The sequence below is a fragment of the Phoca vitulina genome, unplaced genomic scaffold, assembly GCF_004348235.1.
Source record: "Phoca vitulina isolate PV1807 unplaced genomic scaffold, GSC_HSeal_1.0 scaffold13, whole genome shotgun sequence".
Classification (NCBI taxonomy): domain Eukaryota; kingdom Metazoa; phylum Chordata; class Mammalia; order Carnivora; family Phocidae; genus Phoca; species Phoca vitulina.
The window spans coordinates 42,058,287-42,076,356 of NW_022589716.1; the positions used below are offsets into that span (position 1 = coordinate 42,058,287).

Sequence of the window (18,070 nt, forward strand, 5' to 3'; positions counted from 1 at the left end):
GTTTTTGTTTTTTCACTATTCCATGTGTTACCTTGTTTTTATAAGGCTTGACAGATTAGATAAATAGATACTTCATTTGATGCCTAGAACAGCCCTGTGAGGTTGAGCTTCTTGATGGCCACTTGACAGATGTAGAAATTATGAATTAGTGAAACTCGCCATGGTCTTCCATTAGTAAGTGGCAGAACTAGGACCAGAACATGTATCTTATGATTCCTAAGCCAGTGCTCTGTGTATTCTTATTTCAGCATCAGTTTGAGACATGTATTATGGACAGGCAGAGGGATATAACTATTCTGGAAGGGAGATACTATTTTTCCTCCATTCTTTGTGAAAAGTGTATTTTTGAAAGCTCATTTAGTAATATTCTGCCCAATTATTAAGAAATTTTTAATCCATTCATATTTTAATAGGTAGTCTTTTAAAATAATTAATTTTAATATACTCAGTGAATCAATAGTATTTATTATATACTCCAGGACTCAGAATAAATTGTTCATAAATATTTACCTTATAAAATAAACACTGCCTATATAAGATCAGATTCGATCCTCAGTTGAGCTTTTTATTCAGAATAAAGATATACAACACCAGTTAGGTAGGTGTTAGAACATCTAGGGTCTGAAATTAATATTTATTGATTTCTACTATGTACCAGATATTGTGCAAGATGCTTTAGCATATATCATTTTTAAACTATATTCTGCCTAAGTTTTTGCATCTGTAAAATGATGGGGTTGAATTTGATAATCTCTGGAATCTCTTCAAATAGTGTATTACTAAAGGCAACTTAATAAAGTGAAAAGAGACAAGCTAGTAGTCACCTAGCCACTTGCCCAGAGTTACTAGCCAATCACATAAACACTTTAGCCCTCCATCACCTCATGCGTAAAATGACTTGGTTGGATTAGCAGCTATCCAAGGTCTAATTCATTTTCAAGGTCTAAAATTCCAAAATGAGTTTTTGAAATACCATTGGCAAGAGACACTTTCATTTAAAACACTAAAACCTATTCACTGTGTGATTAAAACCAAACTAAAATATCTGTGATCTCTGAAATCATTATGTATAGCCAGTTATTTAAGATTCCAATGAGTTGTGAGAACATGCTGTTTTATTGTGTTAGATTTACATAATTTTTGAGTAAATTGTTGCTAAATTCTGAGAAATACCTGAAGAAACCATTCCGTTTGGTCATCTTGGTAATCTATGTTGATAAGCAAAACAGTGTGATGGCTAAGTTTCCACAGTGCATTATTGTTTTTTATGGGCTGGTGAAACACTTAGAAAACTAGAACATTTAAGCAAATAGTTCTGCCATGATTCTGTTAGTCAGATATTTGTGGGGAGTTAACATTACTGATAACAGCTAAAACTTGAAAAGACAATAGCTGATTATAGTAATAAAAGCTAAGTTCTGAGGGCACAAAAACTTAGAAAATAAAAGCGAGCAAAGAAGAAAAATAGCAAGAAGGAGAAGAGGAAGGACATAGTCCAAATGCCATCAAGTTAGAAACAGAAAGGGTGCTGAGGCAGAGATGGAGAGTGAACATTTAATCAGATCTCAAGAATACCCTGGATTACAGACTTCCAGGACTAAAATGCAAGGAAGGTTGTACTGACCTTAGAAGGGGAAATAGACATCTACTCATTTTAAAGATAAGAATAAGAAAAATGTTAGTGGAATAATATAATTTGGCTTCTCCAAGTATAAGTCAGCAGTTCTCAAAATGTGGTCTAGAAGCCTCTAGGGGTCCCTAAGACCTTTCCAAGGCATCCGTGATGTTGAAACTATTTTTATAATAATATTCAGTTGTCATTTACCATTTTCACTCTTTTTCTCAGAAGTGTCCGTGGAGTGTTCCAGAAACTACATGACATGGAATGGTAACATAGCTCTGGTGGCTCATGGAATGTTTGCTTGTTAGGTCCTCGTACATAACAATTTCTCAGTTTTAATTTCTAGTCTGATAAGTGTCAGTAGATATAGCCCACATAAACCAAAGCTCATAGGGTTCTCAGTAATTTTTAAGAGAGTAAAAGAGTCCTGAGACCGGAAAGTTTGAGAACTGCTGTTATAAGAGATTGAGGGATTGCTACTTTGGAACTAAACAAAATTGTTGCCACAGTCTGAATGCAGCTAATTTAGACCAGTGGCTACCAGCAATCAAAGATATCTTCTGAGCTTATTGACAGTACTCAATAAAAAGCCAGGAAAGTGAAATTAACAAGTGTTTGACTCATATGTATTTTCTAAAGGGTGCCTTGGCTGTTTAACATCTGCCATTTTGGTAGAATGTAGGATATGCCCATAATTAAAATACAGTTAACCATCAACCTGCATACTAAATGATGGATTGAAAAGAATAGTTACAGTATTGCTTATGATAGCTGTTAGTTAGTAGGTCTTCTGGAACAGTTTTACAGTGCCCATGGAACAGGTTTATATTAGTGATTCTTGCCAAAAATCAAACAGGAATAAAAAGATTAGGCTTGGATTAAAGTGGAATAGTGACAGATTCTTGGGTCATTAATATTGCAGACTTAGGTAAAATATAACCTTTGGCTCCTGAATAATACATCCACCTTAGAGCTTGCGAAGCTGTCACTTATTGCTTACCAATTGGACACTTAATCATTTTCTAGTAGGTTTCATCTTATTTTTTTTTATTTATCTTTAGTGAAAGATCATTTTAGAACCCTAGACTTACCTAAAGATATAAGTACAATCTACTATATAATACAGTGTAATCTGTTTTTGTAGTTCTTTGAAGGGCCCTAAGTCAGGAAGGGTTTTTAGTATATTCGTACCTGCCATGGGAGCTCATGAATTGAGCTTCTCTGGGCCATACCACTTCATAAGAAAGCCAAACACAGGACCAGCACAAGACTTTTAATCTCACCATAAAATTAACTTAGGTCTCATTGCACCTAAGTTAAAAGTTTTGTTAAAAGTTTTGTTAAAAGTAAAGCAATTAAGGAGAAGTTGGAGAAAAATTTTTATAAGGCAAAAGCAAAAAAGCAGCCATCACCTTCTCACAAATATGATGACTTTGGAATAAATCTATACCAAAAAAAAAAAAAATTTTTTTTCTGCCATGGTGATTCATGCATTTCCATCACACCAGTTCACAGACTTTGTGGTCATCAAAAGACTAAGTTGTTGAAATTGAACACAGTTTTATGGACTCTAAAATAATAAATAAGAGTGTTGTTAAAGAATGTTTTCTTGATCAGCAACATGAAGAAACCTCAGGGAAGCCTGCTTCATTCTTCAAATCAATAAATAACTGTACAGAAAAGCACTCTAATAGCCTTATATCTTCCTCACTAGGTTTCTTGAAATAATCAAAGTATAAGAATACAGTTGGCTATCATGAACTAGGTGTTTTGAAAAAGAAAAGTAAAAGCAACTTCAAAGCTGTGTGCTGAAGTGTGTATATATTCAGTTTGTGATTTTATGTACATATGCAGTACATAAATAATATCCAGAATTATTTTCCTTTAACATTGAAAGACCCTGAGTCATCATAAAAAATAATATGAAACACTTTGAAAGATGTCGTATGAGTCAAAACAAAACTTTGCATTGTAAGGGTTAAACTTAAATAACATAATTCTCTCATCAAAAACCCTTCCTCTCCAGCTATGCCAAATAACTGACTACTCTGGGACCTGCCCCATTCCCAGCTAGCCAAGCAGCATTTTCCACCATGGAGATCAGTTTTTAGAAGTGAAAATTTTAAAAAACAGTCAAGGAATATCATAAAACCTATATGATCACAATGGCAAAAATCAAAACAAAATTTCCCACCAGCATTTATCAGTGAGAATAGTTCTGTACATGAGCCTTCTATTAGTAAGTGAAAAAAAATACCTTTTTAATATCCAGAGGTCCTCAGAACACTTTGAGAATTAAGGAGGCTTCAAGTTCCAGCAGATCCTCTATAGGACCTAATCTATGAGATATTGCTGATCTCACAAGGGTAGGGAAAACTTCTCCCAAACAACCAACAATAGCAACACAAACAAACAAACAAACAAAAACTCTAGGTCTTGACCTGTGGGCTGCAGGCACACTTACTGAGGCAGGGTTTCTCTCGTGGTAGATGCCAAAAGGAGTCCTGAGGTGCGGCACTGCCACAGAGAGAGATACCTAGAACAGTATCCAGAGCCATCAATGAGGGGGAGCTGAGTCTAGGGCTTTTAAATTCAGTCAGCTTTCTCAAGGGAATTTGAAATAGTCACAAGTCACTGGCACCTCTGGCTTCCTACAGTAGCATCTGCAAATTCTTTTTGGAGGAAAGAATTTCCAATTTAGATCCGGTAGGATTCCCACAGTTTAAGGTCAATATATGAGTTTAAAATAAAATATCAGTCAGTAAGCACATTAAGAAGTCAATCAACTTGAATGACATTTATCAAAAATAAGCAAAAACAGATTTAGACCCCTCCACCCCTATACAAGGAGAGCAGATAATTGGGATTGCCTGATAGAGAATATAGAACAGCTGTGTATGAACTGTTTCAAGAAAGAGGGCAGAATCACAGCAATGAACTAGCAACAATAGACTACCAGGAATGACCAGGCATATTTGAAAATAAATCAATTTATTTAGTGAAGTGAAACTTAAACAGTGAAAAATACAATTATTGAAATAAAAATTCAGTGAAAATAGCTGTTGGACCTAGCAGAAGAAAGGACTACTGAACTGCAAGGTAAATGTAAAGAAATTACTGAAATGGAGAATCACAGTGCCTTAAGAATATGTCCTGTCCAGAATCTGCGAGAATTTGAAGCTTCTTAGTTCCTGAAGGATTCATAGGATCTTTGAGTATTAGAAAAGTGTGTCTTCTTCATGAATCAATAGAAGAGTAATGTACAGAACTATTCTCACTGATGAAATTTGGTGAGAAATGTTTCCTTTTTTTTCCTCACTGTAATTATGTAGCTTTTGTGATCTTATTTGACTATTGTTCTGATGTTTACTTTTGCAATCAATGTTAGTGAGTAATTGATGACAAAAAGATGGAAAATGTAAAGAAGTTCAGAAATATTGAAGGCTAGAATAAGGTCTAACACTTCTCTAATTCATGTCAGAACTTGACAAGTGAAACCGTGATGCAGAAAACACGTCCAAGAGAATAAATCAAAAGAAGTCCATTCTGAGACGAGCTGCAGTAAAACTGCAGAACACTGAAAACTAAGAGAGTGTATAAAAGCAACCAAAGAGAAAAGAAAAAAAAAACAAAAAACACTTCAAAGTCAATTGACAGTAGACCTCTCCACAGCAACAGTGGAAGCACAAAGATCATGGGATCTGAAGTGAGATAGAAGATAACGGAGTTCTCTGTAATCTTTCAACAGTGAGAGAGAAATGAAACTGTTTACAGGCTCGAAAAAAACCGAGAGACTGAAATAGTAAATTTCAAGGATAGTTAAATCATAGAGAGCAGAAGATATTTGCAACACCTGGAATAGACAACAGATTAGTGTCAAGAATATATAAAGAAATTTCTAATACTCAGTTTTAAGGAAGATATAATTGGACAATAGGAAATGAAAAATCAGGAAAATACAAATTAAGATCACACTTAGATTCTATTTTACACATACTGCATTATCAAGAATTAAGAAGTCTGACAAATACCAATTGTTAGAGGGAATGTAAATTGATAAAATCACTCTGGAAAACAGTTTGGCATGACCTTGTAAAATTTCACATTCACTTATTGTACAATCCAAAAAACTCCACTCCTAGGAAACTCTTGTACATATGCATCATAAAACATTTACAAGAATATTTATCGAAGCACTGTTCGTAATAGCAAAATATTGGCAATAATTTAAACATCCATCAACATGAGAAGATATCAATAAATTGTGGAATAGATATACAGTAGAATATTATGAAATTGTGAAAATGAAGAGATCCTAGCTTTTCACAAGAAAGTAGATAAATTTTAGAAACCTAATACTAAATTTAAAAAAAAATGAAAATCCCAAAATACTATATGAAGTATCATACCATTTATTTTTTTTTAAGATTTTATTTATTTATTTGACAGAGACACAGCAAGAGAGGGAACACAAGCAGGGGGAGTGGGAGAGGGAGAAGCAGGCCTCCTGCCAAGCAGGGAGTCCAATGTGGGGCTCGATGCGGGCCTCAATCCCAGGACCCTGGGATCAAGACCTGAGCTGAAGACAGACACTTAGCGACTGAGCCATCCAGGCGCCCCATATCATACCATTTAATAAAGCCCCCAAACAAGCATAACTGATCAGTGTATTATTCAGTTTTTACCAATGATGTGATAAAACTGTATTTTCTTAAAAGTCAAGAAAACAATAAACACAAAATTGAGAATAATGATTACTTTGTCAAGGGGACACAGAGGGCAGGATTTGGATAGAGGAAGAATTTCCAGTCATGATTTTAAATCTTGGCAATGGGCTCGTGTGTGATAATTATCTTATGTTTTATAATTACATGTGTTTTTACATGTTTGTAATTAATATTACATTTAATAAGATAACAGAAAAGGAAGAGAGTATGCCAATGGCCTTGTGGTATCTCAGTCATGGTTTAGGGTAGAAAAATATCAGAGATGGCCCAGAAAGGAAGTTAAGTGACGTACATCTTCATTCAACAGATTTTAATAGAAGACTACTGTTGGTATTTGGGTCATATCCAGTGGTTCCCCGTGGAGCTCACAATTTTAATTGGGCAGTGGGGGAAGGGCAGAAAACAAGCACTTAAATATAATAAGTAAATTATATGGTATGTTAGAAAGTCCTAAGTGCTATTGGGAAAAAAAAAAAAACTAGAGTAGAGTGAAGGAGACCAGGAGCTCTAGTTGAGAGGTGGGGGCAAGGACAGGCCACAGTATTAAATAAGGGTGTATAAGCCTCACTGAGAAGTTGAGATGTTGGCAAGACTTGAAGGCATTGAGGAGAATAAGCAGGTGTATATTTAGAGGAAGAGCTTTCCAAGTGAGAGAAAGAAGTTAGGAGTGACTTCAAGGAGGTTGGCTTGAAAAAAAAGTTTGGCTTGAGAGACTCAGAGGGTGGTTGTACCACCTGAGATGGTGAAAGCTGCCAGTGAAATGAGTTTGCAGGGGTACGATCCAGAGTTTCAATGTTGGACATGCTGGGTTTGAGGTAGCTGTTAGATTTCCAAGTGACGTGTCAAGTAAGCAGTAGAAATACTTGTCTAGAATTCAAGATACAAATGTGGAGAAAGTGAAAATGCATGTCAGTGGCAGAACCAATACTAGTTCAGGGATTTTTGTACCAAACAGGGCCAGATAACATTTGAAAGAGTTAAGAATTGAGTTTTATGGAGATGAGCACAGTGGAAATGAGTAAGAACACTTTGACAACAACAACAAAAAATGGAGTTAGCAAACATTTCCAATTAAAATTTCTTTCAGGTCTTTCAATAAAGTATAAATACAGCAGAATTCAATTAGCCTCAAATGGACCTATTTGCTATTTTGAGATGGCAGTCCATTGTCTGAGGATTTATATATTACTTCTCCTGTTCTTTCCTATTATCTTTTTTGTTGTTGTTGTAGGTTACGACAGTTATGGAGCACTCTTTCAACTGCATAAGTAAATGAAACCAATTCTGTAAGAAATTATGCAACATAGAGAATTCTAAAAAATTATCCACATGTGGATTTTTATTGGCCCTGATCATGTTTTAGGATGAAGTGATTATAACTTTGCCAAATGGCTTAGCACAATAATAAAGGCTGGGGCATGCTGTTGGAATGATTTGCAGAGAGACTGAACTGATTACATGGTGTTTTATTTGCATTACATTAAATCCAGAGCACTTCTTAGAGCATGCTGAGATCCAAGTGTAGAGCCAAGATACATTGAATGACATCAGTTGGATATGGTCACTGTTTCAGAGCTAAAGAAGGACACTGGAGATCTTCTGGTTCTGTATGTTATAGCAAAGAAAACTGGCAGTTAAGTGACTTGTCTGAAGTCACCAGTGACAAAGCCTACCTTTTCTGTTACCTAGGCCAGTGTGTCTTTAGACAACTGTTGCTGCTTCCATGTGTCATAAAGACCTAAGCTTTGCTTCTTTTTTCCATATCCTTTTGCAGGGTTTCTTCCGGAGGACAATCAGATTGAAGCTCATTTATGATAGGTGTGACCTTAACTGTCGGATCCACAAAAAAAGTAGAAATAAATGTCAGTACTGTCGGTTTCAGAAATGCCTTGCTGTGGGAATGTCTCACAATGGTAAGTGAACACTTAGCATACATACTTCACTGTTGTCATTATGGCTGCCAGATCAGTGGCCTCTAGGGCCACTGCTGTAAATGTGCACAGTTTCCCACAAAATGCCAGATTTCAGAATAGTATATGCTGATAAAGCATTTCTCATTTCGGTCAGAGTCTAGGCTTTTAGTGTAGAATCCTTCTCTCTGTGGTTGGGCATCTGCCATGATGGGAGAAAAGACTTGAAAATATGAGAAATGATAGAAATAACTAGTATTTTAAAATGAATGTAATGATTGTAATTTTTTGTATTGCTTTAATAGCATTAAAAACAGAATTATGCTTGTGTGTATCAGTAGTTTCTTTATACTTTAAATGTAAGAAAACTCTGCAGGTTTCTGGGTATGGAACTTTAAATGGCATATCAGAATTTAGAATATATCCTTTTTTTCCCTCTTTACTGTGCAAAGATAGTTATAGGCATAGCAGTATCCTTGACTTCGAGGAGCATGCAGACTTATGGATAAAGCAAAGAATTTTAAGATTCCACAAAACTTCAGTGTCCATAGAAACATAGAGAATAAAACTTTGTTTTTTAAAGCCATATCTAAAATCAAGGAGTGTCAACTTAAGAGAAAGAATGTAGATGACCTGAGAAGACCCTTGTTTTGGTGAATTGTAGAACTAACTCAGTAAAATCACGGAACATAGGCCTGTTTGAAGAAATAGTTCTGGATTTCCATTTAGCTCAGATTGGTGTTAACAAAGTCACAAAGCAAATTTGATAGTAACTTGATAGTTTTATATTTGTCAAATATTAGTTCTTTGAAAACGCATTATGGGCTCAAGAAATATAAAATGCCAAAGTGATCAAATAAAATCTGAAGTCTCAGTTCACTGGATATCCTATTTTTTTCTTTCTTTTGCCTTCACCTGTGTCAAAACTGATCTGGTGAGAGAATAGTATTTGAAGTCAATCTTCATATGTTAGGACTCCAAAGCATCTGTGAAAATTAAAGTTTTATTCCATTGTGCAGATGTTTGGTTTTCACAGTGGACATCTTCAGAATATTTGAGAATCACTAATTGGTTGATATCCAACTCTTTAAAAATAGCTCGCAAAATTATAGTTTTATAATTTATATGGGTCATTTCCTCTAAAGGCAAGAATGTATTATGAAGAGATCTATCAGCTCTACTGGGCAGGATGGAGATTTGGTCTGACTTTCCTCACAATTGATTACATCTGCTGTGTAGCAGCATACAACTGCAGTCATTGATTGCAAAATAATTTACTGGTTTGATTCCATCAATTTCCTTTCTATTTCAGACTTCATAAAGCATAAGGACACATTTTCAAGTCAAGGGTTATATTTTAGATGATGCAATCAAGTTGCAGTAAACTTATTTTATCTTTATGAAGAAATCTTTGACTTTGAAATCATTATTACTAAGACTGCCTAGAAAAGCATGCCATTTCTGCTTTTAATGGTATTTATTTTTTGCCCTTTAAAAATTTGTCACTTCACATAACATTTATTTCCTGTTGCTTGCACACATTCACATAAAATACTTCTCCTTTTGCTTATTGTTTATAGGCAAATAATATTTAAAGCCCAACAATCTATGTAGTATTGATGGTATAATTTTCTCTTCCCAGAAAAGTCAAAGAAAGCCCATAAACTTAATAATAAAGTCATCATTTGACTTCATATGACAATTAATTTATTCTATTTAGATAGAAGAGCAATCTTGATAGGGAGTGTTCAGTTAGTTCTTCTTGGAAAGACAAAAAAAAAAGGAATTAAATGTTCTGGCATCAAAGACTTAATGAAGTTCAACATTTACAAGATTGCAACTGTGATTAAGAAAATCCCTTCTAAGAAGTTTTTATGGGAATGTGTTTGCTACACAGAAAACATCCATTTGATCTGTGCACAAGAAGGGAAACATAACAATGAGGTTTTGAGTAGTTTTGCCTGTTATCCTGAGAAAGGAAACATTTCCAAATACAAAGTTTTCTAAGAGGTTGTAGTAACTATTTAAAACTATTTTGTTAATTTATTAATGTTTTGTGTGAATGGCCCTCACTGTAATAACCCACCCAACTTATCAAGAGCCTTCTACTGTTATACCAAAATCAGCACCTCGATGCTTTCAGTAGACACGGAAGAGATGAACGTCCTCCCAAAGTAATTTACTCCATTCTCTGTTACTGTTGTTTCTGCTCTTCGGTCTCTGTTTAATCCATCTGATGCATGTAGCTTGTGCACTAGCCACCCACTCCCAGCCTTAAATGAGGCTTCTGAAGTAACCTTCAAGGAACCTTCAGGGCCCAGGGGAACATTGTTGAAAAATCACTGAAACAAGGATTGCTAAATCCTTTCAACTTCGAAAGTTCTATGAGTCTACATAACTCAAACTACCTCCCTGAATTTTTCACTTTTCAACAAACTGGACCATATTTTATAGACATTGTTACCATTTTCTCAAATATGTAGGTATCTGGCATCTGTTGACTACCTGAATTTAAAAGTTTCCACCTGTATGTCTTGGTGCTGTAAAAATATAATCCATATGCCTGAATCAGGCCTTCTGGATGTTCTAAACAATTGCTCAATTGATGGTCACATAATGATGTAGCCTCAGAGTACAAATCCAAAGCAGTCAGGGCTGAAGAAAGTATAAATGGCTAATGGCATATGGTTCCATCTTCAGATGGAACTTTTGTTTTGATTGTGATGTGTAGCCTAAACATCGTAGGACAGAAGGATTTCAGAATTCTTACACTTGGGAACCCAGTTGTTTCTCAGAGATCTATTTTCAGCATTGAGTAGGAAAAGCACCCAAGTGTTGGACTATGTGCTTTGGGAGCAAATTTTTTGTTTTTCTGTAGTGATCAAGATAAACACGTGTTGCAATTGTTTTGATCATTTAACATACCATCATTTCTAGACCACGGGTCAGTTCCACTGATCGCTCCCCTGTCTTCCTGAGTCATGCTAAGCACAGTCAATTCAATACCCTGTCAGATACATTTAGAGGGAATCTCCAAATGAAAGTAAAGCAGAAATCAAGACCCAGCTTCCTGGCCTACCCAGAGGTACATGTGACTTACCACGTGATCACAGCATCACCTGCTACTTGTTCATTTTGAATTAGTGAAGCTGTTATCTACAGAATCCTGATAAAAATACCCTCATAGATTAATGTAGTTTCTTCAGTCAAATGGGCCCTCACACACACTTTTGTATTTTTTCTTAGTATAATTTTTGTTTTAAAGTCCTGTTGTCAAGATCCCTGACATTAATCATATTTTTAAAATGTGTCTTCTTTATTTTTGATAAGATAATTTATTCATTAAGAACTTTGACTAGTGAATATTTTGTCTTTGGAGCTGCTTTTCATGTATGAACTAAATAATAAAATTGTAAGTGTAGGCTGTTCATTTTAAAAAATAATGTGAGGTAGAGAAGAATTAACTTGTTACTTCTGAGTCACTCAGCTAGGTTTTCCCTATGCCACTGAGATTTGAATGAAAATGATGCTTTTCATAAATATAAAAATTAGTGAAATCTTAGCTTTACTGATCAGGACATTCTATTATATAAAGACTGACAACTTTAAAAATAATTTCTCAGCAGCTTCATAAAAATCCAGAAAAAATGGTTTCATAGATATTTGTGGCACTCAGCATTTTTTAAGGCAGTTCTCTCCTTCCTTGTAAAAAAGAAAAGCATGAATGGCAAATAAGTTTAAACTCCAGTGTGTTAGGTTTTTTTCTTTAGTCTTCTTTGTAACATAAAGGAAAATTACCCAAATGTTAATTTTCAGAAAATTTCACCAAATAAAGAAGTCCCGACACATGGCAGCTGTGTGCTCAGACCAGCAGGCATTCATGGTTGCCCACACGCTAGCCTCCACCTCCTTTTCCCACCACTGCCCTTTCCAGCTTACACGTCGGGTAAACTGTGTACTTTGCCGTGCCTGCACAGTGCTCTGGTGGAATAGCTCTGGGCCTCTGTTTATTATGTCTTTTGTTGCCTGTCACAACTCTACCTGGCATTCAAGACCCAGCTGAAATGCCTTCTTCCGTAAGACTTCCTATTCCCCCCGCCTTCCTCTTCTGTGTGTTTTATACCTTTCCTGTGAAACCACGCTCTGCTTTCTAAAGCAAGGGAACGATCAGATCGATATTCCAAAAACTAAACTACTGACAACTGTGAAGAGGATAGAGAGAGAAATAGGGAAATTTGTCAGAGGACAAATGCAATATCATGCAGTAAGACAGTGGGAAGGGTGAGTGAGGAGAAAGGAAATTGAGAAAAGTACCAGAGAGTGACCAATGAATACAAGTGTCTGAGGGAAAGAGAGGTTGTCAGAAATTGTTCAGGGTGTCTAGTTGGGTGATAGGATGAATTAACCAAGAAAGGGAAACAGAAAGAGGAGACAATAGAGAGGGGAAAATCAAAAGTTCATTTTTAAAGTTGCATTTGAGGGTTTTACGGGATATCTAGCATCCATGTATAAAGGAATATAGGAACAAGAGAAAACTCAGAGTCCAAATCTCAGCAGTCATTAGCACATTTGGTGAGTCAGAGAGGAGATTGAACTAGGAACAACAGAAGGGAAGGAAGAGGGGCCATCAAAAAAGGTCTGGAAAACAGGCAGAAAGATAGGAGAACCAGAAAAGCAGAAACCACTATGAGAACAAATTTAAAGTAAGAGAGTGGAGAAGGTCAACAGTAGCAAACGCTGGGAGAATGCTGGAGAGCTCAAGCAGAAACGAGAACTGCGAAGAGGCCCCTAGATCTGGCTGTCAGAAAAAACATAAGGGACTTTTAAGAGCAAAGTTTTGGAAATTTAAATGAGGTGTAGGCAAGATTGCAGTAGGTTGGGATGTAAATAGTGACAAACACAGGCGGAGAAGGAAGACTCCTCTTCCAGTAACTTCAGTGGTGGAGGAAAGATGGCCCAAGGAGGAGGTTATAACTAGGGTCAGAATCTTCAACCTCTGCTTTGGTGGAAGGGAAGGAGCTGGTGAAGAGAGAATAATCCATGTATATGTAGGTTCTCCCCTACTAGACACGGCCTTTCATCCTGTGTTCCCCAGTCCAGTCTGTCTAGCAGTGTCTTGCATCAAACTGGTGTTCAGTGAATGAGTTAAATGATACCAGGCAAGACTTCGGGGAACCGGAGATTGGGTCATGTGAGGCAGAGGTGTTTCGCCCATCTCTACTTTGGAAAGAAACCTAGACAAATGTTTAAATGTCCTCTGCAAATAGTTTGAAAACGTTACCCCTGAATAATATTGGTGCTAAGGCTGCTTCTTGTTTAACGTAGAGGAGCTAGAAAATGATAGTTATTAGATTCCCAAATCCTGCAAAACCTCAAAAGGCACAAGTTTTTTCTCGAGAAAGAGAGGTAGAAAAACATAACTTATTGGCAACAGCCATATTATAACCAATAGTGTTATAGGTCCTTATTTACATGATAAGGCTTTTGTAAAATCAGCATGTTAAAATTAACCATGAGACATAGCCTTACCAATTGTCAAGAGTATGATTGCAAAGTCACCCCTTATATGTTGAAAGACAAAAATACTTTTAGTAAGACTCAATTCATTCTTCTGTTTTCTATTAATTTATAGTTTTGAAAACTGCTTTAATTCATCTTTATAATTAAGTAACATTTGTCTTTAAATGCTCCTACAATTAGGTAGGTGTTTAAAAAACACATTATTGTCATTAAGAAATATTGTTTCTTAGCACTGTACCAAGATCCAAAGAACAGGATATCTAAATCTGCTTGGAGTTTGTGTGTCCAGTAAATCAGTACTAAATACACAATATTGAATCTGTCATAAGCTAGTAGTGAATTGCATTCAGTTCAGTAAAATTGTATTATGCAAAGGTAAGCTAATATATTTCACCAGAAATTGAGTCTCTACCAAACCTATTCTTCCTGAAGGCTAAATACTGATTTTGATACTGACATTTTTTTTTTAAACCAAGATATATGAATTCTCTGTAGGTGATTAATTACCCCATATATGACACTGAATGCCAGTGTTTTGGAAGTTGCTCTATATGTCAGGTGCTAGATCTATAGAACAGACAGAGTGTGTCTTTTTTTTCCCCCTCAGGGCCTCAGAGACTAAAGATTGCTTTAAAAAAAGAGAGAGATGTAGTATGTTCTGCAATACTATGTGTCATCGAGATTCATAGAATTTTATAGCTAAATTTAGAGCTAAAAGAAGGAAACTTTAGAGGTCTTCTTTTCCAAGTCCCTCATTTTATAGATAAAGCAGTTAAAGACCAGAGAAGTCAAGCCACTTTTAGCTAGTTTTTCACTGAGCCCAAACTAGAAAGTTGATTTCCTGACTACTTGAAGTGCAGTGTTAATTTCATTGCCTTCCAGAGAGGCCAAAAGTTCTCCCTCCCTGACTCATAGTAACACATGGAGCACGTTCCTCTGTCTTTTAAGCAGTAGTAAAAGATGTGGGAAAATATTCTTGTGTATATATGGGCACACTCAGCCTTTATATTTCTGGTCCCCAATCTAGAACTTCGGTCTTCTTTTTCTAAGCTCTAACTTCAGTCTTACCAGAAACAGCAATCCAAAAGGAGAATTACTCCTCTTCTTGGTTCTCAGATTCTCTACCCAATGGGTGGAAACTGAGGTTCAAGAATTAGTACGCCATTCCTTAAACAAGTTAAAGACAGAGAGAGATTTACAGAGATAGACAGATAAGGTTTTCAGGATTTGTTCTTTATCTGTGGGAATGTATCTAGGTCTGTGTACCATGGCTACCATCCTGGTCTATAGTCCACAGGAACCATTGTACCATGGTTGCCCTAGACCACTTCAACCACAAGTAATAAAAGCTACATTTATTAAGCATTACTATGTGCCAGGCACTGTGCTGAACAATTTCTGTGCCTTATCTCATCATTTCACATACAGTAGATTGGTATTATTACATTGGACTCAAAAGCAACAAAATAAAATTGGCATTTTTTTCCCTAAAAAAATTCATACAAATAAAAAATGGCGTTTTCTCTAACTTCAGATTTCCATATGTTTTATGCAAATTTAGTTTCACCAAATGGGATGTATTTTTTTTTTTTTTTTAAAGATTTTATTTATTTATTTGACAGAGAGAGACACAGCGAGAGAGGGAACACAAGCAGGCGGAGGGAGAGGCAGAAGCAGGCTTCCCGTGGAGCAGGGAGCCCGATGCGGGGCTCGATCCCAGGATCCTGGGATCATGACCTGAGCCAAAGGCAGACGCTTAACGGCTGAGCCACCCAGGCGCCCCATGTATTTTTTAATCCCTTTGTTGAAAATGCTAAAATCACCAAATGATTAGTTGCACTGATAGTTAATTAAATCTAATGTACAGCATGAGCACTCAGTGATACAGAAAATTTGTTGATAAGATTTAACCTTTGGGGGGAACTTTGACTTACAAAAATTCACATTTTGTTCAGATTGTAGCAGAAGGCTTTCACTTTAATATGTCCTAATTCTAAAATGATTTTTAGAAGTCATTTCAGCTATTTTTTATTAGGTTACGGAAAAGCAAGACCAGCAAATGTAGTAAGTGTCTATGTTTGGCTGGGTTTTTTCCTAACAGAAATTTTATTTTATTATTCTTTTAAGTGAAATACTGTTGATACACAATGCTACATTAGTTTCAGGTGCACTATGAATCACTATGTTAGTGATTCAGTGTCTCTATACATTATGCTGTGCTCACCACAGTGTAGCTACCATCTGTCACCATGTTACCATACCATTAGCTATATTCCCTATGCTGTATCTTTCATCCCTGTGACTTACTCATTCCATAACTGGAAGTCTGTACCTCCCACTCCTCTTTGGCTGTTTGTTTATTTTAAATTAACTTTTTGGATTACCTTTTAGGAAAGAAGTGCTTTCCTAGACATGTAAACTTGACTGTATATTTATACTTTATTACCTATAAAAATGTAACCAGAGCCTAGAGCAATGTTGGGCACACAATAGACATTCAATAATGACTCACTGAGTGAAGAGATGTACAGTGCACTCTGTTAAATAAAGAGCAACAGATTGTTGGTGATTCTAATCACTCTATTTTGGTATAGAATGTTGGTGGTCTCCAGTCTTTACACCAAAATTTCTTCTTCCTTCAATATGCCATAATTCTTACCGGGTGCTTTCTTTTATGATCACTTTCCCAAACTTCCCTGGGTACATACTGTCTCATTTTCTGTTTTTAAACTTGATACTTTAGAGTTTAATTCATCAAGCATTTATTGTATACCTACCATGTGTATTTTGTTGCACCCAGGAGCAAAAATGAGAAAACCTGGTACTCATAGATTCTAGTAGAATAACTAATACAGAAGTACAGTTCTGGTTTGCTACCTGAGCTAATATATGCATGCAACAGGAGCCCATCATTTAGGAAGGTTTTCTAAACTGTCCCAAACCCCAGGTTTTTGATACACTCCTCATTGGGAGTAGGTATGACATATCAACATTTCCTATGGAAGATACATAATTTTAGAAGTTATCAAGTGATTCTAATATGCCCTGCCTCCCCTCCTCCTTACTTCTCAACTGAGAACTACTGATGCACAAGGAATAAACATAGTACAGGGAAACAAATGATTGGACCAGCTTCACAAAGAAGGATTTTGAAAAGAATCTGCTATCTGGTTCTCAGGTTGTTGTTTTTTCTGTTTTATTTTGACATATATTATACAAAGATTTAACATGTGCTGGACATTATACTAAGTGCTGAGGATTCGATACTGAGCAAGATTCCTGCCTTCGTGCAGATTACATAAGGGAGACAAGAAACCACTGTAGATAATTACTGTGATCAGTGCTGTGAAAGAGAATACAATGAGTAATGAGATCATATCCTGAGGGACCTAAACAAATCTGGGGCAGAAGGGTGGGGGACTGAGATAAGAATGTGAGCAACCATTCATTGCCTATGCCTAAGAGAATGGGGAAGAGTGAGTAGAGAGAAAAGATTTTTGACCAAAAAATGGCAGTTGTTTAAAGATTTCCATTTGAAGAGGTCAAGGGCAGAGGATACATTTATCAAATGGATATAGGCTAATTTAAAGGCATCCTAACTGAGAGGTAAGATTTTCTTCCCCTCTAACTCAGAGGTTCCCTAAGGAGGCCCCCACAAACACAATAATTGTATTAGTTAGTGATAAAGCTTATTTAGGGTCACAGGAAATGTATTTATGAATTTGAGATTCGGGGGTGCACACCAGTCTCTCCTCTAGCCGACTGAAAATGGAATTCACCAAGTATTCAGATGGAAATGTGTTTATGTACTTTAGTGTCTTATGGTAGAATGCTAGCTTTAGCATTATAACGTATAGCAGGAAACCATCCATTTATTCATTCCTGCATTCAGGAATTTTTGACAGAGCACCACTAAGTGCTAGAGATATAAATGAGTATGATGGACTCTGCCCTCAAGGAGCTACAGTGTAGTGAAGGAGACGGTCATAAAAACACACCACTGTGCTACCACATGGGGAGGGTAAGAGTTGAGCTACCACATGGGGAGGGTAATAGTTGAGCTACCACATGGGGAGGTTAAGAGTTGAGCTACCAGGGGCGCCTGGGTGGCTCAGTCGTTAAGCGTCTGCCTTCGGCTCAGGTCATGATCCCGGGGTCCCGGGATCGAGTCCCACATCGGGCTCCCTGCTCGGCGGGAAGCCTGCTTCTCCCTCTCCCACTCCCCCTGCTTGTGTTCCTGCTCTCACTCTCTCTCTGTCAAATAAAATCTTTAAAAAAAAAAAAAAAAAAAA

At 36.4% G+C, this 18,070-nt stretch overlaps 1 protein-coding gene across 2 annotated transcripts in view; it reads left to right on the forward strand.

The window, feature by feature from the left end:
* PPARG (peroxisome proliferator activated receptor gamma) overlaps positions 1 to 18,070 on the forward strand; it is a 70,575-nt gene that overhangs the window by 23,817 nt on the left and 28,688 nt on the right. The window contains exon 4 of one of the 2 annotated variants that reach the window (XM_032412229.1): positions 8,123 to 8,261. In XM_032412229.1, coding sequence (XP_032268120.1) covers positions 8,123 to 8,261 — 139 coding nt within the window. Of the gene's footprint in view, positions 1 to 8,122; positions 8,262 to 18,070 lie in introns of those variants that run through there. The other variant, XM_032412230.1, reaches the window with a different exon arrangement.